Source organism: Lepisosteus oculatus, chromosome 17 (genome assembly GCF_040954835.1).
Source record: "Lepisosteus oculatus isolate fLepOcu1 chromosome 17, fLepOcu1.hap2, whole genome shotgun sequence".
Taxonomy (NCBI): domain Eukaryota; kingdom Metazoa; phylum Chordata; class Actinopteri; order Semionotiformes; family Lepisosteidae; genus Lepisosteus; species Lepisosteus oculatus.
In genome coordinates, this window is record NC_090712.1 from 7,498,863 (window position 1) to 7,523,050 (window position 24,188).

General features: G+C 34.5%; 2 protein-coding genes across 2 annotated transcripts; one reads left to right on the forward strand and one right to left on the reverse strand.

The window, feature by feature from the left end:
• The first annotated feature begins 87 nt into the window (after positions 1 to 87).
• Positions 88 to 7,376, forward strand: ndufaf5 (NADH:ubiquinone oxidoreductase complex assembly factor 5). The gene is made up of 11 exons (XM_006638723.3): positions 88 to 797; positions 1,262 to 1,302; positions 2,531 to 2,594; positions 2,751 to 2,798; positions 3,754 to 3,854; positions 4,512 to 4,551; positions 5,196 to 5,393; positions 6,139 to 6,199; positions 6,353 to 6,436; positions 6,739 to 6,821; positions 7,268 to 7,376. Exons 1-11 carry the CDS (start codon positions 528 to 530, stop codon positions 7,349 to 7,351), a joined length of 1,074 nt encoding a protein of 357 aa, XP_006638786.2. The 5' UTR covers positions 88 to 527; the 3' UTR covers positions 7,352 to 7,376.
• A 322-nt stretch (positions 7,377 to 7,698) lies between these two features.
• Positions 7,699 to 24,140, reverse strand: LOC107079368 (SEL1L2 adaptor subunit of ERAD E3 ligase). The gene is made up of 20 exons (XM_015362864.2): positions 23,180 to 24,140; positions 21,348 to 21,397; positions 19,674 to 19,821; positions 19,223 to 19,328; positions 18,698 to 18,860; positions 18,106 to 18,159; positions 17,735 to 17,794; positions 17,496 to 17,577; positions 16,809 to 16,963; positions 16,311 to 16,367; positions 13,836 to 13,904; positions 12,269 to 12,346; positions 12,057 to 12,119; positions 11,460 to 11,547; positions 11,222 to 11,370; positions 10,863 to 11,028; positions 10,670 to 10,744; positions 9,018 to 9,187; positions 7,947 to 8,075; positions 7,699 to 7,800 (listed from the first exon to the last, which is right to left on the reverse strand). Exons 1-20 carry the CDS (start codon positions 23,232 to 23,234, stop codon positions 7,699 to 7,701), a joined length of 2,019 nt encoding a protein of 672 aa, XP_015218350.2. The 5' UTR covers positions 23,235 to 24,140.
• Between the last annotated feature and the right edge of the window lie 48 nt (positions 24,141 to 24,188).

A 24,188-nucleotide genomic window follows, 5' to 3' on the forward strand; every position in this document is an offset into this window, starting at 1 on the left:
GGCAAGTCAAATGGAACAATCTTAGTGTTTAGTATTCAAAACACACTGTTCTTAATGGACGAAATCATAGTAAAAAAAACATAGTAAAGTTTAGTACAAAATACGATAAAACTTAACTGAGCAGTTGTGAACTGATTGTATTCCACTGTAGAATATCTATTTTATTCCGTTGGATTGGATGGTAAAAAAAGAAAAATATATATAAATGTCAACAGATGCTGAAGGTCTGAAATTCTGAAGCTGCAAGATGCAAATTTTCTGTATATTATATTCGGTATTATGTATTATGTGCTTTTAAAAAGTGTTACGGTATTGTTAATACTATCACACTGCACATCCACTAATCTGAATAGTGCATACAGTATTGATATGTATCAATCCATTCTTGAGCTCGACCCCAGTTCCATGTTTTTGTTCTATTCTCCTGTGCCTGTCAAAGGTCAGAGTGAAGGAATGGAGCAAACCTTGAAATCGTGGTAGTGCATAATGGCTTTAGTCTTTTGAGTTGTTACTGATAACTTGACAATATGAACAACGTTTTTATCGTTCGACGGGCTTTCTCTACCTCTTGTATGCTTTGTCCCTGGCGGAGGGCACGCAAAGTCGTGCTGTCCTCAGGACAGTTGGCACACCAAAGCCAGGGTCTGGTCTTCAAGGGATGCACTAACTTTAAAAGATGGTTTTCCAGCAGGACTGCGAATTCCATGAATATATTTGATAGGAACATGAAAAGAAGGCAGAAAAACTGGGCTGCGGCGTTGCAGGACGGTGACAAATACCATTATCTGAGAGACGAGGTATGTTTGGAGTGTTTTTTTAAATTTGTTTGGGTTTACTGATTCTTTTTGACACGATCAGTTAATTAAATAGAAAATGATATTAGAATGCTGTTTTAAATACAGAATGTTTTCGGTAAAATTTGAGTAAAACGTTAGAAACGTAAGAAGTACTGTTTTTTGAGGACCATACATTTGATCATTTTTATTTTCTGATATGTATGCAACAACTGTATAAAAAGCATTTAAAGTGTTATGTGTCCAAGACAATGTATATGTTTTGTATATTCTGTAGGCACAGATATATGTTTTGTATATGCTGTAGGCACAGATATACAATGTAACATCGTAATCAAAATAAACAGTATGAACAGAGTTATAGCGGTCAGTTTGTTTCATAGTGTTTTCTTATTTTCATCTGCATTTAGAAGATGAGTAATTAAAGACGATTTACTGATGTACTTTTTCTTTTGGCATATTTATAGGTTGGCAGTAGGGTTGCAGATAGGGTTTTTGATATCGCAAGGTAAGATCAGCAACTGAGGCATCAGTTAAATTGTGTCTAATGATAATCAAAATGTATTTAATGTATTTACAAAATTTTGGAGATAATTTAACATAACCAATAATGAGTAAATTAGACTCAATTTCTTGTTCTGCTTTAGAAGCAATGTCTGTAACAGTGTCGTTTAAACAGCGCTTACTCTGTGACAGTTCTGCATTATATATCTGATGCCCTCCTTGCACAGTTCCTTCCTACCAATTTCCAGCAGAAGCCAGCTTTTGAAAAGGCTTCTCAAAGAACAAAAAGACACAAAGCACAAAACAATTAAGAAACAAAATGTATTAAAACAAGATTCAGTTTGATGGGATATTTTAAAACTTATTTTTATTAATAATAATTCCTTACACTTACTTTATTTAGCGCTTTTCTGGACACTCCACTCAAAGCACTTTACAGGTAATTTGGACTCCCCTCCACCACCACCACCAGTGTGCAGCCACACCTGGATGATGTGACGGCAGCCCTAGTGCACCAGTACAATCCCCACACATCAGCTATCAGTGGGGAGGAGAACAGAGTGATGAAGCCAGTTCATAGAAGGGGATTATTAGAAGGCCATGATTGATAAAGGCAAATGATGCTGGACTAACACCCCTACTGTTTTTGAGAAATGCCCTGGGATTTTTTAATAACCACAGGGACTCGGGACCTTGGTTTTACGTCTCATCTGAAGGATGGCACCTTTTACAGTATAGTGTCCCCGGCACTGTACTAGGGCATTAGGACCCACACAGACTGCAGGGTGAGTGCCCCCTGCTGGCCCCAGTAACACCTCTTCCAGCCAAAACCTTAGCTTCCCCAGGAGGTCTCCCATCCAGGTATTGGCCAGGCTCACACCTGCTGAGCTTCAGTGGGTTGTTAGTTTTTAGTTGCAGGGTGATATGGCTGCTGGTCAATTGTTTACTTGTTTATTGTTTAAGTGCAATTTGTGTGATACAAGGCTACAAAAGTTTTTGTGTATCCATTACCCATTGTATTTGTATATTGAAAAATTGTAATATATTGAAGAATATGTAAAGGAATGTCCTGTTTTTGGCTTCCATTCATCTCCCTTGACAGGATAATTCAACAGTATTGGGTGTCTTACAGGGTTATATAACTGTAATTGGCTCACCAAATGAGACATATATGTGATATGTACATATATGACAGTATCAGTAATATTGCATGTCCATCATTTTTTTTGTAGAACATTTCCTCTTGCTCTGGACATTGGCTGTGGAGCAAGTCATATTGCCCTGCACTTGAACAAGGTACTTGTAAAAATGTTGCGGGGGTTCAAGTGTGAAAGACAATGACTTCATCCCTTATTGATCAAACTGAATTTCTTTCCTGGTGTTTCAAACAAATAAACTTGTTAATACAGATATGATCTTTTTTTTTTTTGTATATCTGTCCTAATATTCTAGGAAACAATTGAAAAGCTCTTCCTAATGGATGTCACAGTAAATGCTCTGGTGAGTTGCTAATTTATCTGACGAATCTATTTGCCTCTTAATCAAGTAATAGGTTTCTATTGTCTCTGAGATTGTTTGTACACGAGTACCATTCTGCCATTCACTCACTGACAGTGTGGCCCAGAGCAGAGCTTCTCAACAGTGTATGATTAGGCACTTGCATTTAAATATTCATAACGCCTTTCATACTGCCACCAAGACAACAGTATTCTGTGAAAGTGATGCATCATATTAAACGCACTTAAAAATGACATGAAAGTATTAAAGTTTAAACTTTTTAAATTGGATAGCACTTAATGAAACGGGCTTGTATATCCTTTTACTTTTTTGTGCCAGAAGGTGGCATCATAATGTCCACTACTAAACATTGTGCTGGGCTTAAAAGGGATTTTACATCTGTCTGTTAGTAGAAAGCTACTTATTCCTGTAAGGGTCATTGCTAGGTCGTATGCATGTGTAGTATAATTCATTTAAGAATCAAACCTGAAGAATCACTTTGCAATAGATCAGAACCTGCACATTTTGCAAACTGATTTGATAAATGCTTTTTTTAAATTCCAAAGACCAGTAAAAAGAGAGGTGTTTCAAATGTTGAAATAAAGACAGTTATTTAAAAACTGATTTGGAATTCAACGCACACGAAGCTACAGGTACAAGGCTTCATTTGAAAGGACCTGAAGGGAGTGGGATAGGGACCTCAAAACTACTGGAATCCTCTGCACTAAGTGTCAGCTACAGTAGTTCACCAGGAGTGATTGTGGTGGTTATTTTGTAACATAGCTAAGAAAAAAAATATAGCAGATGCCTCTTTTTAAGAGTTACGCAGTGTTGTATTTGTAGTTCAAGGCCATTCTTGAGTGAAGGGCAAACATATTTGCAACTGAAAGGCAAAAGTAGAATGTCTATGTAAACCCCAGTGTACAAGATAACATAAATCTGTGATTAACTCTTACAGAAACTGAAAGAGACTGAAATCCCTACCTACAGAGTACTGGCAGATGAAGAGTTTCTTCCTTTCAAGGAGAACACATTTGATCTTGTTGTCAGCAGCTTAAGGTTATTGGTTTTATTCATGTGTGATTTCTCAAATGTAGCTAAGACAGTGACATATCAGTATTGCCCATTGATATTCTAAAATTTGATTTATCTGTTGTGTTCAGGTATTATTCAATATCAATGCCATTTTTGAATCAGCAGAAGCTGAAGCTGCCACATGGACATTAAGTTCTGGTGCTATTGCTGTAACATCTTTGTAAATTATCTGCAGCAGTTTTATGTTTTCACAAGTACAAGGTAATTTCTGTGAAGCTGATTCCTGAAGTTGTCAAAGTCAGAAGCTGTATTTGCAATTAGGAATGAAATATGTAGTGTCAAGAAAATGTAAAGTATTAAATCATTCTTTTTGATGTTTTAATTTATATACCTCATTGCATCCAGTTCCACTCATAGGAGATGATTTCTAAGGAGGAAGTGCAGCATGCATTTAGTCCAGATTGATTGACAATCGTTACATTAAGATTATACAGGTATGAAATAATGTAGCACTTCTCTGTCATTTCTTCAGAGCCTTCTAGTACACAATACTGTGTATTGTTTTGTTGTTGTTCTGTAAAGCACTTTGAAAAGCCACATTTAAAGTATAAAATAATGTATATAATGCTATATACATTATTGTTATTATAACACTTTTTTAAATGTGTTTCTTCTATACAGTTTGCACTGGATAAATGATCTCCCAGGGGCTTTCCGGCAGGTAAAATCCCTTTAGCACACATTCTTTGCAATAAACATTTTGCTTTCTTTGAATTATTTAGGTCTTGTGTCAAAATGTTTAATAGAGTTGAGCTGAAAGTTTTTTATCAACAGTCATCCATTTATCATCTTGTTCAAGTATTTAGCAAGAACAGAGATTTTGACAGGAGTGTACTAAATAAGGAAAGAAGAAATATTGGGGGAGCAAACAGGATTATACATACTGTACAATCATGATCTTGCTGTAAAATTTGAGGAATTTGCATTACTCAAATTGTTTATCATCAGAGTTTTTTCTTTGGAGAATCAGAAAGGCCTCAAACAAGAGGAGGCTGTGAAGGTGTTTCTCTGTAGTCCTGGAGCGGTTTTCAAGAAATCCCCTTGAAACCCACTCTAGAAAAAGATAATTGTAAATAGCAATCTGCCCCAACCTGGGTGGCTTTGGGAGGTTGGAGGAAAGAGGAGTATCCGGCGAAAAGCCACCTGAACATGAGGAGAACGCACAGCACCACAAACACGGCTACTTCAATCTGGACTGCACCCAGGACCTGTGAGGCAGTGGTGCTATAACATCCATGGCACCACACTTCTTAAATGCAAGTAAAATGGTGCATCAGGATGAGGTCCTGTCCTGTGCCCTTGCAGATCCATCACGTCCTGAAGCCTGATGGAGTGTTCATTGGAGCCATGGTTGGGGGGGAGACTCTCTATGAGCTGCGCTGCTCACTACAGCTTGCTGAACTGGAGCGGGAAGGGGGCTTTGCACCTCATGTGTCTCCCTACACTGCGGTCACAGACCTGGGAAACCTGCTGGGCCAGGCTGGCTTTAACATGTTGACTGTTGTAAGTTTATAAATCATACCGTGTCACCCAACGTGGTCTTGTAGGACAAATTATAAATTGAATGAGGCTTTGCATTATACTCGAAGCCATGTCATTTAACACAAGAATTGCACCTTTTACTGTCATTTTAAAGAAAATACCATCAAGTGAAGCACTTTTTACTTGTTTGTAATACTTTTTTGTGCCAATCTAAAAAAAAAAATCTGTGAAATGTCATGTGCAGTACGAATTGTACAGACCAATTTCACATCCAGGCTTAGGTGACTTTTAGATATCATGTCTTCCTTCCAGTTAATTTTGTATTCCATATCATCCTCTTGATGTTCTGAAAAAAACTATTCTCTGTAGGTTACGATACAAGGCAGCCAAGGAATGTTTAGTACATCTTGAAATTTCCGTAATGGTGCTATGCAGAATATTGAAGGAGACTTTTTTAGTTCACAGCTTGGCGGTCTGCCTTTACAGCTTTTGATCGTCTTTGAAAACACATTTACTTTGCATGAACTATTTTATCACAGAGTATGCTGAAAAAAATGAATAAACTTTTGTAATATTTATTTATGCAAAAGATTGAGCTGTAACAATTTTAACAAGGAAAGCAGCTTAAAAATGTGCCTTTTAACCACTTATACCATGTACCTGTTTCATAAGACAAAGTACAGAATTAGAATTTTAAAATTATCATACTTATTTGTATTATTTTAAGAAATACAATTTATTTTGTCTTAATGTTCTTTTACTTCAGGACATTGATGACATCCAAGTGTATTATCCAGGGATGTTTGAAGTGCTGAATGATTTGCAAGGTAAGTATTTGTGCTGTTAAAAATTGAGCCCAGTTGTTCCTTGGATGGGGTTTTAATAACCTTGTATTTTATGTGGGTTAATAGTCTTAGAAAACAGATGAATTCCTTCTAAATAAAAATGTAGTTTAAAAATGTGGTTTTTAAATTTTTCAGGGATGGGTGAAAGCAATTGTGCTTGGAATAGAAAACCCATGCTGCATAGGGACACAATGTTAGCTGCTGCAGCAATATATAAAGGTAAGCAGTGTCTTTATGACAGACTCAAATATGAATCCGAATGATCTTTGGCATGAATAAAAGCACCTGCTTTTGCAGTATTTTGACTGAATGGTTTTGTAAGTCTCCTTGCATATATAATTCTGTCTTATTCAAATATGAATACCACATTTGAAATAGTAATTTTTATTTTCATGGTATATATTTTGTCTTCCAGGATAGGTTAAAAAAATCCCAGTTATTGATATTATAGCAAATACTGAAACTGACAGCATTTATATCTTTTTCCAGATAATTCTAAATTATTATCTTTATTTTCTCAGAAATGTATGGTAGTGAAGATGGGTCTGTACCTGCAACATTTGAGATTCTGTATATGATTGGATGGAAGCCTCATGAATCACAGGTATTACGAAATTAAAATGCAAATATTATTTATGCTCAGATCTGAAATATAAACCTCTGCCAAGGGTGGTGAATAAGGTATTTGCCTGTGTGGGAGCTATGAGACTGGGTGTTATTGGAGAAAGTCTTGCACGTCCTCCATTGTTTTCAGTTTTTGCAGCTTTTAAAACTCAGTAGTTTCACATTCTGCAGAACATTAAGAACAAAAGAGTCACCATGTCAATTACTCTATTCAGGTTTAGTTATATAAACTAAACCACTCTTTTGAAATAAATCTGTATTAAATTCTAAATTAAAATGAATACATTTTATAATTAGCCCTTGGAAAATTGTTTTTTTCATAGAAGTGTTTGGTGAGTTGTGTGTCTCTTTGTTCATCATGTTCATGCTTTCAGAACTTTCAATAAAATATACAAGGATAAAATTAATACTCGATTTTCTTCACAGGCAAAACCTGCAAAAAGAGGCTCAGCTAATATGTCTTTTGGTGACCTTGGGAAAATTATTCAGCCACCGTCAAAGAAGCAATAAATTGTTATATTCTTATGAAGAACTACCTGTGTGCTTTATATCATCAGTTACATCAAAATGAAAACCAATTACTTTTCATTGGTGATTTTAAGCTTATGTGAGCTTGCATCAATTAATTTTTTGAAAGAACTCCACAAATAGGATGAATGTTAACAGTACGGCTCTGAGATTCCATTACAGTGTGCTTCAGATGTTTTAAATTATTTTGAAAAAGAAATACAGAATTGAAGATTAAGATCCACATGAAATAGTGCACATTTATGAGGTTGCATTTGTTATAGGGATAGCATTATCTCAGAGTTGCAAAACATTGAACAAATTGAATGTAGAAATAATTCAGCATCTTATTAACGAATCCTGTTGGCTATCAGCTGTACCAGTAGAACAGTAAGCATTACAATCAAGTACAAATCCCACTGTGGTTCCACTACTTCCAATACCTCGGAAATCTACAGAGAAAAATAAGCGTTAAAGTTATGTGCTTGGCATTTTCTTAGCATTCAAGATGTTTTTTTAGCATTCAAAAACAGCATAAATGGAGAATCCAAAATTAGTCAAAGTTGCTTATTTGTGCTATAAAAATGGTTGAACTTACCATAGAAGTATAATAATCAAGGAAAAGCTGTGTAATGGATAATTTGCAGATTGCCAGAAAAACTGGTAAGTAGGCATCGGGGCTTGCAATAATAGCCATATTATACATCTTTAAAGCCATGTATATGTCCTAATTAGGAAAAAAATAGACAATGAAGGATCAATGTCAACTTTACTGTTATCCATACAGTATGTAAAGTACTATATATATACAAGATCAATTTTATTTACCCGAGTCCAAACTTAGTAAACCATTTTTTGGTTGTGGACAGTGACCATGTTATTGAATTAAGTCTACATCAGAGTATTAAAATGAAATGTACACTTTGAATTGGCTTCATTACACTGCTCTCCTCCACTCTGATAGCTGATTTGTGGTGAGCGTTCTGGTGCACTACGGCTGCCATCACATCATCCAGGTGGTGGTGGAGGGGAGTCCCCATTACCTGTAAAGCGCTTTGAGTGGAGTGTCCAGAAAAGTGTATATAAATGTAAGCAATAATAATAATAATAATAATTATTATTATTATTACTTTACAAGCCCAACTACTTAAATTGGATAAGCCATTGTAGTATTAACTGAAACATACAGCCGGTCATTAAAATTTAGACTTTTATTTAACTGCCGAATGACAATTAGGTAATATGGCATTGCTAAATTTGTAGCTGTCAAAATGACATTGCATTACTCTGTTAAACATTCATTGTATTCCTTAACAGTTCCAACATGGTAAAACATGTATTTTATAGTTACATGTTTTATAGTTCCACAATGGCAGCAGTTCAGCAAAACATAATAAGCCTGATCATTACTACTGAGATAAATGTAGCAGCAGTAAATCACCTTCATTATTAAGTCTAACGATGATCTTACAGAATATTTCAGCATATCACAGAAGGAACTGGTGAATCTACAAAAAGGTTATGGGATGAGAAATTTGAAAGGGGTGTGAAAATACCATGGTTCTCTAACTCTAAGCTTGTAAGATTTTATAACAGATCTAACAAGTAAATATGAGGGATGATTAAAAACATTTGGTGTTCCCTTATCAAATTTCATGTTGTTGTGTACCTTTTTGTGTCCTATCCCTTGCTCATACATGTATCCAAGATTAAATAAGGCCTGGGCACTGCCTTCTACAGCTGCGAGATGATAGTGAACTGCAGCTGCTTCATGATCCACATCCATGCCATAACCATAGTAATGATAGTCTCCAATTTTAACTCTGGCAGGTGCATAACCTAGTGGAAAACATTTCACACCAAACAAATTGTATTCCATACAAATTGCTTATCTAACGTACATTGTTAGCACATATGCAGCTGATTTTTAAATTACATTCAGCACCCATCTATATGAGCATCAAATGAAACTCCACTGTATGAATGTATATTAGAAAAATAAAGTAGATTTTGGATACTGATAAAATGTTAAAAGAGAGGAATGTGCAATATTTTATTAGTTTCAACAGTACATACTGTACATTACTAGCATTTCACAGTAGATCCCCTGTTGATCACCCTGGTTGAAGTGTTGATCAGCATAATGAATTTCCTCTGTCTATTCAATAAAATGTCAGTGCATCTGCTGCAGAAAAAAAGATTTTGTGATTTTCTTGATAATAGCTTTGTGAATCTGGTTTAGTTAATAGTGATAAGTTCCTTTTGATGCTCAGTATAATTGGATACAAATGTCATACAATCTTGAGGGGCTTAAACAATTCAATCACAATTGAAGTGGAGGCTGGCAGAAAACTGCCAAACAATTTTTTTAAGTAAAAAAAAAAAGCCCTGTGCTCTGTAAAAATAAATATAAAAAGCAGTACAATGCCAGGAACAAAAGTAACTTGTAATGATGTAAAGGTTTGCATTAAAAATATGACATTCAAAAACTAAATAAAAGTCATGTTTTAAAATGGCAGACACATTCTCATTATTGAAATGGTTGACTTTGTAAATGTAATAAATGTTGCTTATGTACGAAGACGCATTAAGTGATCTCATGTTTTTTAATTATAATTAAATGTTTAACAGACAAGTATATTTCCCTATTTAATATGGAATGTTTAGAATCTATGAACTATAAACATGTTTACTATTCCTGTAAACTCCATATCAAAATCAATTAAAAAATACTGTATTTTTTTCAGGGTGCTCTGGTTTCCTCTCACTTCCCAAAGACCTGCTGTCTGGGTTCATTGTGCATTTGTCTGCCCTGCAATAGACCTGCATCCTGTCCAAGGTGCAGGCCGTCTCACCTCATACCCTGTGCTTTTGCAATAGACTCTGGGTTGCTGCAGCTCTTGCAAGATATGAATAAAGTTCTGATGATGGATAGATAATGATATTTTTTTATACTGAAATTAGATAATATATAGCCACGTACTTGCTAAATATCCTAACTCTTACATTTCCCCAGGTTATAGAGTTATGCAATATTTATGTCTAAAAGGAGCTTGATTTTAACTTCAATGTGAAATCAGAGGAAATGAGTTTGAGTGGGTATTTTGCGAGATCTTGGTGTAAACCCTTGGGTTCTGCTGGAGGTGTTCTTAATACCAGACAAGAGATCCCAAATAAATGCATGCTCTTGGGAATGGTTTAATCGCTGTGGGTGATTAATAGACGAAAATAAAGACATGTAATATTTATGCTTTTTCCAACATGGAAATCTACAGAAGAAGACGAACTATAGTCTTATTAAGTTGTAGCATGATACCTTACCATGAGATGCAGCCCTTTGCCACTGCACAAAAGCCAGCTGGTACACCTCTGCATCCTTGAAAATTCTTGACACATCTAAAGAAAGTAAATGGACCTATTACACGGGTAAATACAGCACTCAAAACCTTTTTTTCCTGGTACAGCAAATTGTACCTTAAAGTATATGTTGCAGCCATGTAAGACTTTAACTTACTTAATTCTAAGAGGTATGCAGCATTGCTCTGTGCAACTTCATAGCCCATCTCTGCAAGAAACAGGTACTGAGCAAGGGCAGAGTCGATATCACCATTTCTGAAAGCAGCATATGCTTGGAGAAACATTTCCGACCAGCTGCCTTGAAGACAGACATCCATGAAAAGCTGGAGGAGGACAGAAGACAAAAATAATCAGTGGCATAGTCCCATAGCAACTGTACAAGTGATGTAGGTTTGTGGCTGGTCTCTTTGCCCGTCTTATTCATGCAATTCAAATTTGATTAGGATATTGTATCATTAAATAGAAATGTTGGGGTAGTTTTTTCATACTGAATTAGGTTTCACCACGTGACCCTACCTGAACTGCAGTGCTACAAGACCTGTGCACTCCAATTCCTTTGGCATACATCTGAGCCAAGTAATTGCGTGCTAGGTGATGCCCCTTCTTAGATGCAAACGTGAAATACTGGAAAGCAGCCTTCAGGTCTATCTGTACTCCATAACCATCTGCAAAATCATAATACTTCTTCTGTCTTCAAAACACAAAATAATATGATATGATCAAATATTTTTTTTAATCTGATGCATGGCCTTACAAAGGTACATGAGTCCTAGGTGAAAAACACCGTCTGTCCATTTCTGTTCTGCTGCTTTCTTAATTAATTCAAAAGCTTTTGTGTGATTCTGAAATGAAAAAAAATCACATCCTATTAAATGACCACTTAGCGTGTACAGTTTGTGACCATTCTCGCTACTTAAAAAGATAATGTAAACATTCAAGTGCCAACATTACCCACATTCAAAATGGCTACATAGCATGGCCATGAACTGGTAATATTTTATCAGTGCTGCAGGGAATTCTAACCTTAATTTACTGCATATAGGTCTTACAATCTGCTTCCCTTATACAATGTTATCAGACACCGAGCAGTGCTAAGAGGTTCCTATGCGTACGCATAATTCCAGGTGTTTCTTTGCCCAGACATTATATTAAATATAATAAAAATTATAAAGACATTATAAAGTACAGTATAGCTGATCGTACAATAGATTTTCTCCCTTTAAAAAGTTACTGCCCTCAATTTAAAAAAGTTTATTAACTTTTATTAATAATAGATTTCATCAAATATGATTGATATTTTATTGATAATAGCAATAATAACAAGGCGTTACACTGAAAAAAAAATACTTACAACTGGTACCCCTTTTCCAAAGAGATACATAACACCCAGGCCGGTCAACCCAACTGGATTGCCCTTAGTATAAAACGTAAAAACAGTAGTTTAATAATAGCAAACAACAGCTAAATATCCTTTTGCATTACATATATTAGTTTCTTTTCTGTAAGTTGATAGAACATAAATTCCTATTCTCAGTTTCTTGATATTATATGAACAATGCCTACTCTGTCTGCAGCCCACTTGAAGCAACGGAAAGCAGAGTCATTGTCTTGAGGTGTAGGTTCAGTCCCTTCAAGATACATCTAAAAATATATAATATGAGTGGGTTATTGTACCAAGAAAATCAAATAAAAATCAATATTACTGCCAAAAACATACATCTGTTTCTCAGTTTGGAACATTATTATTTCTATCACCGACATTTGTTTCACTGTACTACAAAACATTTACCGGTGCAGTTTATTCCTGTTTTATGATCTCTAGCACTAATGGGAAAGTTGTTTTCTGCCTTGTCCTTTGCTCATTGAATCGTTCCCATACAAAAAAATCATCTTGATCCTAATCTGGTCCCACATTTCTGAAGGCATCAGTGTATGAGGTCGTCAACATCTAGTCATCTGTGCATATATAGGAGCCATAATGTACATTCTCATATGCACTGCTGTCAAAGTCATGACAACACAGATGACAGCTCATCATAACAAAATGCCACTTACCGAAACATTTTTAACTTTCTCTTCTAGACTGTACAATCTGTTCTTGGTACCCCTGGCATCTGATTGTTTCTGTTTTTCTCCTTAGTACAAGGAGCCAGTTTCAATCAGGCTTTTCAAAGTGATGCCCATAGACAATAACGTCAAAAAGTTCGGCAGCAATTGGATACAGAGTTGTTTTGTCAGGTCCTCCATGCAGACAAAACAGCACCACAGAAGGAGGTTTATATTGTAAAATATAAGGTATTTAATGAACAACATGAAAATAATTAAGCTTTTTGGAATAAAATAATTTAAAAGCAGGTCAAATTTTAAAATAATCTGCATGCATTATAATTTTAAATGATTTATTCATCTCTATGTTTCTGCATGTTAAAAAAATCTTTGGCTTCCTTATTTTGTATTTGCCCACGGGCCTCCAAGTATATGCTCAGAATACTGTATCCATGGCTTGTGATGTTTGGTTAGGCATGCTGGGTCAAGCCTCCTATAGCATTTTAGAAAATAAAACTGTCAGGAAATCTAAGATGAAATAAAATATCATATCCACGGAAGCTGTTGGCAACAGTTGATGTCAGCAGGTCTAAGAACAGATGGGACAATATCAGAAAGAACACATCAGATATGATTTGAGGGCTGAAAGCAAACAAATGTTATCTACGTATAAAGCAGTTAGGAAGCCTGTTACACATGGTGATTAAATTAAACCTGAAAAGCGAAGGCCTAAGATATTCATCAGATTCAACAGAAGCCTGAGCACATGCATGAACATAAGTCTTTGATAAAACTTTAAAATTATAGACCATTATTTCAATATTCATTATGTGGTTTAAAGTAACATTCATCTGATTAATATTATTTGCTGGCATAACAGGTGGAATTGATCAAGATATTCATATACATGTACTATGATATTCTGTCAGAATGTATTGAGAATTAGCAATGTAAGTGTTACCAATATTTATTAAATTTTATTATCCAGGATCCAAGAGTTGAAAGGAGCAGCACTAAATATCTCACCAGAAACAATTTCAGACAATCTAATAATCACACACTGCAAAACAAGCCATCTTTTTACCTTTCCCAAAAGAGCTGCAGCTTCAGAACTTCCAGCTTTCAGGGCCTTGTGTAAGTAGTAAAAAGCTTTCTGAAAGAAATGAGAAAGGTGAACAATTAAATTAATCAATGATTACGCTTTCTCTGAATATACAGTAGAATGTCTTGCAAATATATTCGGGCTCTTGCAATTTTCTTATTTTGTTGCTTTAAAATATGCACAACCTACTCCACACATTCAAATAAATAAAAATAAATAAATGCATAATTAATTAAATTAAAATGATAAAGTCATGACTGTAAAAGTTTCAAACCCTTTATTTTGACAAACCTAAATTAATTTAGGAGAGCATAATTATCTTATTAAGATGCGTAATTAGTTGAGTGGACTGGGTCTGTGTTCATTAATAGTGGTTCACATAGTTTCTTCATAAATTCAGCTGTCTATGTGAGATTCCTTCGTCCTATAGTGAAGTTCAAGCAGAGACTCAACTATGAAGCACTCATGGATAAAGTCATTGACATAGACAGATCAGGGGAAGAGTACAAAATAATATCAAGTCAAGGAATATTTCTGTGAGCACAGTCTACTCAGTCATCAATAAATGGAAGATGCATCATACCACCCAAACCCAGATCAGTCTCACCAAACTGAGCGACCGGGCCACTAGAAATCTGGTGAGAAAAGTCACTGTGAGACGATATGAAAGAGCTATAGAATGCAGTGGCTTGAGTCACCTGAGTCCACAATATCCCTGCCACTCCATAATATGGAAGAGAGAAAAACCAAGTTCTCGAATTCTACATGTAGATTACAACAAAGCACCTCAGTGATTCTGCAAAAATGTGATTAAAGATGTTGTGGTCAGTTGAGACCAAATTTGAACTTTTTAGTTGAAATTCCAGGGGTTACATTTGGCACAGTCCCACCATTCACAGCACCCATACAGTCCAGTATGGTCGTGGCAAAACCATACTGTGTGGATGCTTATCCTCAGCAAGAACTAGAAAGCTTGTTAGGACTGAAAGAAAAATGGTTGGAAAAAAGTATAGGCAAAGTACACTGAAAATGATCAAAACAAATATTCACTTTTCAAATACATAATTACTTTTGTTTCACAAAACAACTAAACACTCCAGCATACTAGAGATATTCCTCAATTGTATTTTATGACTTAATCACTGAGGAGAGACCACTGAAAAGTGTAAACTCCAACAGTTCTAAGCATTGTGTAAGTAATTTAAATTTGATCCCAAAAGCCTACTTTTTTATAAAAAGATTTAAATGAGGCACATCTATAAAACAAAAATCAGAAATCATAATTACAGCTTGGAAAATACATGGTGTAATTAAATGTACATACAATAGACTTGGTAATTTTATTCTTAAATGACTTTTTAAAGACATGTTTTAAATGAAAGGTTTTTTCTTGCTTTTATAATTTAGAGATTCCTTAAAGCTATCGACCCTTTTGTACAATGCATCAGTGCACATAAAGAATTATAACTAAATAAAGAATTATGCCAAAGGTTAAGATTCAGTCCCACCGAATAAACCATGTCATCATGAATGTTGAGATATAGATTAGACAGTTCCACTGCACACTATGTCCTTTTTACAGGAAATCAATGTAAACAGGCTACCATTTAATCTTGTACATTTTACTGTCTGGTTGCATTAATCAAAAAGTTTGCCATCAGTTACTAATTATATACAAAAAAGTAACTGATAGGATGAAGTGACCACAACAGTATTCCAGTTTAAACAAGTTGAAAAAGATGTTGATGTGCTAGATGAAACAATCGTGAAATCTTCTGGTTTTCCTTTCCTGTACTGTCTTGATAAACTGCATTTACCAATGCATCCCACTATAACTGGTACTTTTGCTTAACCTTGGAGGGACAAGATGCTTTAAGATTTTTAACTTTTCATCACTATCATGATGAAGGGTAAAAGGTTTGTTCTTTGAAGTATGTATCAAACAACTAGGAATTGACTGAGTTCATATCTCAGTTCTTCATAAAAAAAGTTTTGCTGTTGTGTTAAACCAGTTTAACAAAAAATAATAAGGTTAAATACTGTTTTATATTTTATTTAGCCCACTAAACTGGTGAAACAGTGAAAAAAAACAACTAACCTTATTTGCACACTAAATTCTTATGTTTAATAATCACCACAGGTCAAGTGTTTATTTTAAGCATTCTGAAAAAGTGTGAAAAACACAATATTTTAACTTTTAAAATAGTCTAGTTTGTCATTTCATCAATTGCTCTATGCACACAAACTATTGTAAAAGTACATTTAAAATCACTTCTATTATAATTACCTGGACAACATAATTGGACCTGAGTCATTGACACTGCTCCTTCTATATGCATTACCTTCTTGACTCGTGCATTATAACAATTATGGAAAACCATCCTAGAATACCATGAACTTATAACACCACTCAGAAGACAAATCGGCAGAGAAACCTGTCCTCTTGCTCATACTCACATGAGAATCACGCTCAAAACCTCTGTCTCCACTCAGATGTAGAGTGCCAAGACTAACCTAAAACAAAAATGTGGGAGTACAGTATGCTTTCCTGTTCCACCTTTTAGACAAACAAAAACTTTGAAACAAACTAAACAAAATATTTATAAAAACTGTGAAAAGAACAATTGAATTAACTTATACTGTGGTTTAGGGACTGCAAATGAAACATTCTAAATTTATAACAAACAAGCAATCATAACAAAAAGTATCTGTTAATAAAACATTCTTACATGAAACCAATCTGACATTTGTCAATAAACATGCAAAAAAGTGTTAGTAGTTTATTTTCTATAAAGTTATTTACACTGTGTTCTTGATATATTACAGGCTGCAAAGAAGTTGTAAATTAATTCTCTAGTCCATGACCTAAAGGGTTACCAAATTAACTGTATGTGTAAGATTCATATGTGATGTTGACCTAAATGGGTTTCTAAAATTATTTTCTTTTTCACTTACTTGTGTTTGTACATCCCCTCTCTCTGCAATGAATGCGTAGTAGTGATACACATCCAAGTCTATAATTCTATCTTTCAGGCTTTGGTTCTCAGGCATATCCATTATTCTGATTAATTCAACACTGCAGTGATGAATACTTGACAAATGTTTAGAGACTGCAAAATAAAGCTTTTGTTTCAATACTCTTAATGCCATCTGGACTGCTTCTTCATTTTTCATGTATCCATGTGACTAATCTAAAGATTTAGCGTTTACAAATGAAAGGTGTGAGACATAAAAGATTTTGGCATTTGTTGAGTCTCTTTTCTAGTATAAGAATCTTTATTTTCTGGTACGTGAATTAGATAACGAGATGTTAAAGAGTCACGGTGAAGTATTTTATAGGACAACGGTGACAAGTCTTGAACAGTTTTTTCAATTATTTGCATAGGTGAGTCTCTAAAGCCACTGATGATCATAGGATTAAAGTTGGACACAAAATTCATAATTATTACGTTCTGAATGCACATTTAATTTTATTTGCTTGTGTAATTTCTACAAGTTTAAACCTGGGACTTGATGTCAACTTAATCTAAGTTGTTATTAGAATTCCAATTTTCTGGTTCAAAATAAAAAAAACCTTTGCCAAAGCCACCTGAACCTAAATTATTAATGTAATACATATTGAAATTATGGAATACAGAGTACCTTCTTTTGCTATACTTCTGTACTGAGAAAGAGCAGCCTCACAATTCTGTGGCATGAGGATTCCTTTCCAATATCTGTAACCCTGGAACATTTACAAAACATTAAATGCTGACATGACATCTTAAAACTGAGAAGGTAAAAATAATTATATTCATATAGTCAAATATACCATATATAAAACATAAAAAAACAAAAATAATCACATGAATATAGTCAAATACTTAAGCATATAAACAAACCAGTATCATTTTAGCCACAAGATCTCCACCAAGGCCAGCAGAAGTATAGTACAAAATTGCCTGGAAATAATGAAAAAAAGTTTTCACTTTACAAAATGTGATGCACGGCATATTATTTGTAATTAGCATTAATTGTTGTCATATCAATTTTATACAGTATGGTATATAATTTTAGTGTTTGTTTGGGTTCCCCAAATGGTTTGGAGCATTAAATAATTAAAACATGTTGCCACAATATCTAGGAATAGAGGTCATCGATATACACAATATTTAAACATTACATGTAGACAGCTGTTTGATACTAATCTATTCCATCTGTTGATAAAAAAAAAAAAGATTTCTGTGTGAGGAAAAAAAAAAAGAATACACACCCTGGCTTGACTCTGATTGAAGCCTATGCCTGCACCATACATGAATCCAAAGCCCTGAAGATACAAAAGCACGTTCATGTATTTAGTGCATCTTCCATAATAACCTCTTCCTCTTCCCTGTTCCTTGTAGTACCTTGTGTGTCACTTGTTCACATTTTCAAGCTCTGCATTTCTATTTTGAGTAATTCCTAAATAAGCAAATTGCCCTTCTTGAGCACGAGTACATTTCTCATGCTGTGCTACTGATAGAAAATACGACATCTGTGAAGTGTTGCTTCCACTCCGAGACATACAGTGGACAATGCAAGCTAGAGTGGAAAACACATACAGTGTTAGAGCTGCCGTGGTCCACTATGCCCTGTTACCTCATAGTTTCTATATATCCTATATATTTTATTCTTGGTGCAGGTGTTCCAAGTGTTCTAATTGGTAATGACTGAAATAACCGAGCGCTCAGTATATTCAAATATTTAAATAAGAACTAACAAAATCCCTGAGATCCCTGTAATGAACAATTTTAATTGAATAATTATGCAGATCTATTATTTGAGTGCATTTTTTTATTTAGTACGATACATGAAAATATACTTACAGTTTGTGCGCATGGAGCTCCTTCCTCCATTAAGGATAAAAACAGTTCTTTAGCGAATTCCAAGTTCTGTGGAAAGCAGTCACCAAACAGAGATGCATAGGCTATCCTCACGACAGCTTTGTCACTCCCCATGTCGGCAGCCTGCACAAGATGCCTACAAGCACTGTTTTAACACAACATCAGCACCATTCTTTTATTAAGATATGGGTCTAAAAGAAGCATTCAGTTTATATAATTGCATTTTGACAACTGAATAATTGTTACACTGCTCCAACATATTATATTATAAAGTTTCAACTTTGAATTAATTGAATGTCCAATCAATTATGAGTACACTACTGATGTACAGTATATGTTCTATATATACACACTATTTTAGTCATTACTCTTAATAACGTTACAGTACCATATTGTCACATATCAGCAGGACTCTTACCAGAAAAAGAACTGATATTGGTGTTGTATTTACTGTGAGTGTACTATATACTGTAACTGTGTGAGCTGTGATAGTTATGGTGGACTTACTCCTGTCTCTTTTTCTTACTCCTTGAATTTGAAAGCACTTTTACTGCCTTGGAATAAAGATCATCTGCTATTTTCATGTGCTCCTTCAGCTGCTGTTCCTCTGCTGCTAAAAGCATACAATTGTACAGGCTGCAGGAGTTTTCACCAAGGTTTTGCAAGCTGTTTCCACGGTACTACACAAATGCTACATCAGATTATGATTTTGGATTCGTATCTACCTTTTTATTTAATATACACTATGAGAAAATGTAATTACTAACTTTGATGCAGTTATTCTTCCTTGACAAGGAAGTACTAACTGTTTGCAGATTAAAACATTTACTGTAAGTGACAAAAAGGGAAAGCTAACTAAATCCACAGATTGATCAGGAGGTAAAATTAAATCAAATCAACTTTTAGATTGACAAAAGAACACAAGAACATAAATACAAATATGTACATACTCATATACCTTTTTCCAGTGCTTTGTGCTCAAAACCTGGTAACCTTTTTCCATCTTTGTAACCAAAAGTCTGTTTGCTCTTAAACATTTTCCTTAAGCCTTTTCCCAGAAGAATTATTTGGGAAACATTGGGATATAAATTTTCACCTCTTACATCCTGAAGAATAAAAATGTCACACATTTATTTTGTGTATAATTAGGCATACATGAATAAATATTTGTGTGTTCGTGTTAAATGTTTTATTCACATTTATACAGTACTGTATGTCTTAATTGACTATGTACTGTTAAGATCATACATAAAAAAACAGTGATAGGAATTTCTGTTAATTGACTCTTTTGCCTATTGCTGAAAACATGCCATGTGTCAAGTGTATGTTTTTAGTGATAATAGTGCTGTAAAGTCATTTTAGTCAAATGTTTCCACACTTTGGCACACAGTAATTGTAATGTGCTGAATACATTATACCTCCATAAAGAATTTCTTTTTACCAATATCCCAGATTCATCCACCATGCCTAAATATTTTATACAAACTGAAGTATGTTATTAATATTGAACTTTATCGTTTTCTAAACTTTAATAAAGATATTCACAGCAGATTTAACTCAGTGTGTATGCTTTTCATCACTGGAAAAAAAAGAATAATAAAATTAATGTAATGATTGAACAAAACCCAAAAAACATTTTTCCTACATTTATGGTCATAAATGGAGGCCATTTGGACCTCATCTGGTAGTTAGAAGCTTATTGATCCTTTAATGTCATCCACCATTTTCTGAAAGGTAACTTTCAGGGTATTGGTTTCAGCAACATGTGTGGGTAGCTTGTTCCAAACTCCCACGGCCCTTTGGATAAAGAAATGCCTTTTCTTTTTGTTTTTAAATGTAAGTCTACATAGTTTCAATTGAAAAGTTTCAATCAAACCACAGAAAAAGATTGCTCTCCATTAAATTTTTAATATAACTTGATCTGATGATTATCAAAGGCACTTCATTAAAAAAACTTTAAAAATTGTACATGCCTAAAACTAGGTCACATCATATGTATGTATATTAGTTATCCTTTACCTATTATAAAATAAGTGCTGTACTAATACTGAAGTGCCATAAAATGTTTGCTTTCATTGTTGACCACTACTGCGGTGTTGAGAATGGTTATTCAGTCATTGAAAGCAGTCATTAATATGTTCACAAATTTGTGAACTATTCCAAAATAGTCAACTAGCAATGGGTATCTGTATGTCACAGTCTTCATCTTAATGGAACTGTTCATTCGTTGATGTATATAATATGGCATAGTGTGATTGTGGGGAACCATTGAATAGAATCTGGGTTAAAATATTTCCCCAGGCCAAGAAGAAGAAATAGCACATAAAATAAAGTTGTAGCAAAGGATTTCTATGGCTAATACAATAAAGGGGATTTTTCTGTATCTTTGAGGGCAACCATAGACAACTTATTTAAAAAAAAGGGTACATTTTGCTTTAAATCAAATTAAAGAAAATGCAAATGCTCACAGATATGACTGTGACTGTTGATAAAACAAAGTCATTTACAGTACTAACACATTACTCTGTTATAACAAGAAAAAATAATAAGGATGGCTATTCCTACTTTTAGTCTAACATTACAATAATAACATACTGTATAAAAACATATGGATAAAAAAACACTTTGATACCTTTTTGTCACTTTGTGTATTTTCACTCATTTTAAATCCTTGATCTGTTCCTGCAAAAGTACAAACACACTAGAAAGAGGTCAAAAGAATTCACTATACTTGTGCATTTAATATCATATAAATTAAATAATAGACCAGAGAAACATCTGCTATACAGTAATTGCTAATAACATCAGTGAGTTGACAACTATTCCAAACTTTTAGCCCAATGGACTGGTATTTAACATAAGGTGATGAGAATTTAACTGAAAAGAAAGATTAAAAATAAAACTCTGAAACACCATGTAAAATTATAGTTAAGAAAGAATAATTTCAAAGCACTCTCTAGGACATGAAATACTGTACAAAAGGGTAGTGAGGAACAGGTTTGTCACTTGATGTGTTCCTATTGAATCAGTGCTTGCTTAATTTACAAAGGCAAAACATCAATTAAAAATGTTTGTGTTTCCGTGCGGTACCACATAACTAATAGTTGATAAAACTAAAAAGTTTAAATACCAAAAACGGAAACCTACCTAGTAACATCTCAGAAATAAAATAAACCTTTCTGTTGTATATATAATACAGATGGCTGAAATTAGACCACGATAAAGCTATATGACATTGCATTACAATAAAGTATTTTAAGTGTACTGTACTTTAAAGTAAAAGGCAGTTATTTTAACAGCTGAGACAGTTGTGCAAACTCATGTTTGTCACCAACTTAATATTTCTGCAATCATATTAGCTCTTTCATAATAGTCTTCCTGCAATGCAAGCAGTTTCATTTTCACTTCACATGCACAGAAACTGCAACTACTGTACCACCTGTGTGATTGCTTCAGAACTGAAACTAAAGTGGTAATTTAAATTATGCTACAAAGAACAATGAGGAACAACTGGGATCAGCACTTTAATAAAGAAAACGCAGCAATAACAAACTCCTAGGAAGTGGTAAGATGGAACTTTGCCCCCTTTACCTTTTCTAAATAAAATTATATCGGGGGACTGTGAACTTCAAAGAGCAAGACCACTAGAATGCTTAGATAAGGCCTTTTTTCTGAAATTGCCCATTTCACTTTTATCTCCATGTTCAGTAATGCATGCAACAACCTCTCTTGTACCTTCAGGACATCAGTAGGTTGTCAGATTTATAGCTGAGGACTCGGAAAATTATGATAGCAAGGGTTCATTTTGTTAGAAATCTGTCACTTGTACTCAGTAAAATATCTAGAGAGAAAGTATTTCTTCAAAGGACTGTGAAAGAGCCCTTTTCCCATTTACTTAGCATGCATTCATATAAATGATTTCACAGTTCTTTATGTAAATATTATTATTTAACAATTTCACAACATTTAAGCTACATTTAAGAGGATAAACTATATTTGCAGATTATAAGATTAAACAATGCACTAGTGTAGAGTTGTATACAGTAAATAAAAACACTTAATACAAAAAATGTTAAATTGCTGATCCAGTATAAGTTACAATATTATACATCAATAATATGTTTACATATACAATACAATGCAAATCTTTGATGCTTTAGGGTAATTTGAAAAATGCTATTTTCATTCATATGAAACATGCACGGAACAACCTACTGTGTGTAGACTTTAGTATACATACAGTATACATTTCTGTATGGCAACCATTTTAATGGACCATTTCGATTCATGAATTTATAAGAACACCAATATACTCTACAAACCGGAGATAGCAGTAGTATCAGATATGAATTTTGTTTAAAGTACACAGATCTGTTGATTTATATTTGCCCAAACATTAACATTTTCAGTTCTCAACATTACACAACTAGCTAACGGACACTTTATTTTTTACGTGATACCTACTTACTAAAAAGCAGAGAAGCAACAGGAGAAGGAACAGGGCCTTGAGCTTGGACATGTTCTCTTGAGATACTGTACAGCTCTGTAAACCGTAGTCGTATAATTAAATAGGAGTAGTAGCGATTGTGAATTAAAAACAAAGATCCATAACGCACTCTGATTTTCCAGGATTATTTCAACTATACATCCATACGTTTGGCAGTTAAATGTTTTAAGCAAGGGTAAAGTCAACGAGAAAGTTTCTCGCCGGCTCCTCTGGCAGTCCGTTATTTTTTAGAATTTGTAACGGTCAGTTTGGTACTGAGTAATCTAGGGGACAGCGTTTTGTCTGTTTAATGCCACATCATAAGGATCGTTAGGCTTAAGGGCGTGATATTGAGAATGATACAATATTTTCGTAAACCTCTAAAATGCATTTTATGGAAATGTCTACAATAAATTCTACAGTTAACAGGTGGCACGACTGCGTCCATGCATCGGATTTTAGGCTTCAAATGTTAAATACACGTTTCCTCTGTTACAGTACAAGCAATACAGTAGGTTGCATATCTTGATTTGCGGTAGTTTTTCAGTCCCATCAATTACATAACGCAGACGATAAATTGCACTGGTTAAAATCACGTCCTTGTTTTCCGACAGCTGTCATACCCGCGGATGATCTTAGCCTACAGTACTTGTTAAGTTAGTGCTGTAGCGTTGGCTTGAATTCATTTGGCTTTCGTACAAAAAAACAACAACGGGGGAAACACTTGAGCAAAATGAGTCAGCTTCACACCGCTTACAGTGCACTGCACGTACAACATATAAATCTGCCATTGCATGCAATATCTAGCACTGTTCGCTGTTGTTCGAAGATGCATCATGGCTTTAGTATTCATTCTTGCGATTTCGGCACCACCAAACTTCAGCCGCCGTTGCTACACAACCCTGGACTGTAGTACGGATAAAAAAAAAGCGTCAACCTATCCTGTATTATGCGCCAGCTCTTGTATTTGAGTGCCATTTGAGCCCT

Excerpts from the sequence above, each read along its gene's own strand:
- LOC107079368 (XM_015362864.2), bottom strand. The coding sequence starts at position 23,234 with ATGTCCAAGCTCAAGGCCCTGTTCCTTCTCCTGTTGCTTCTCTGCTTT. Across the intron at positions 21,398-23,179 it reads GCTTCTCTGCTTTTTAGTAA|GAACAGATCAAGGATTTAAA; the intron begins GTAGGTATCACG and ends GTACTTTTGCAG. Across the intron at positions 19,822-21,347 it reads ATACACAAAGTGACAAAAAG|GATGTAAGAGGTGAAAATTT; the intron begins GTATCAAAGTGT and ends TTTATTCTTCAG.
- ndufaf5 (XM_006638723.3), top strand. The coding sequence starts at position 528 with ATGAACAACGTTTTTATCGTTCGACGGGCTTTCTCTACCTCTTGTATG. Across the intron at positions 798-1,261 it reads ACCATTATCTGAGAGACGAG|GTTGGCAGTAGGGTTGCAGA; the intron begins GTATGTTTGGAG and ends GCATATTTATAG. Across the intron at positions 6,437-6,738 it reads TGCTGCAGCAATATATAAAG|AAATGTATGGTAGTGAAGAT; the intron begins GTAAGCAGTGTC and ends TTATTTTCTCAG.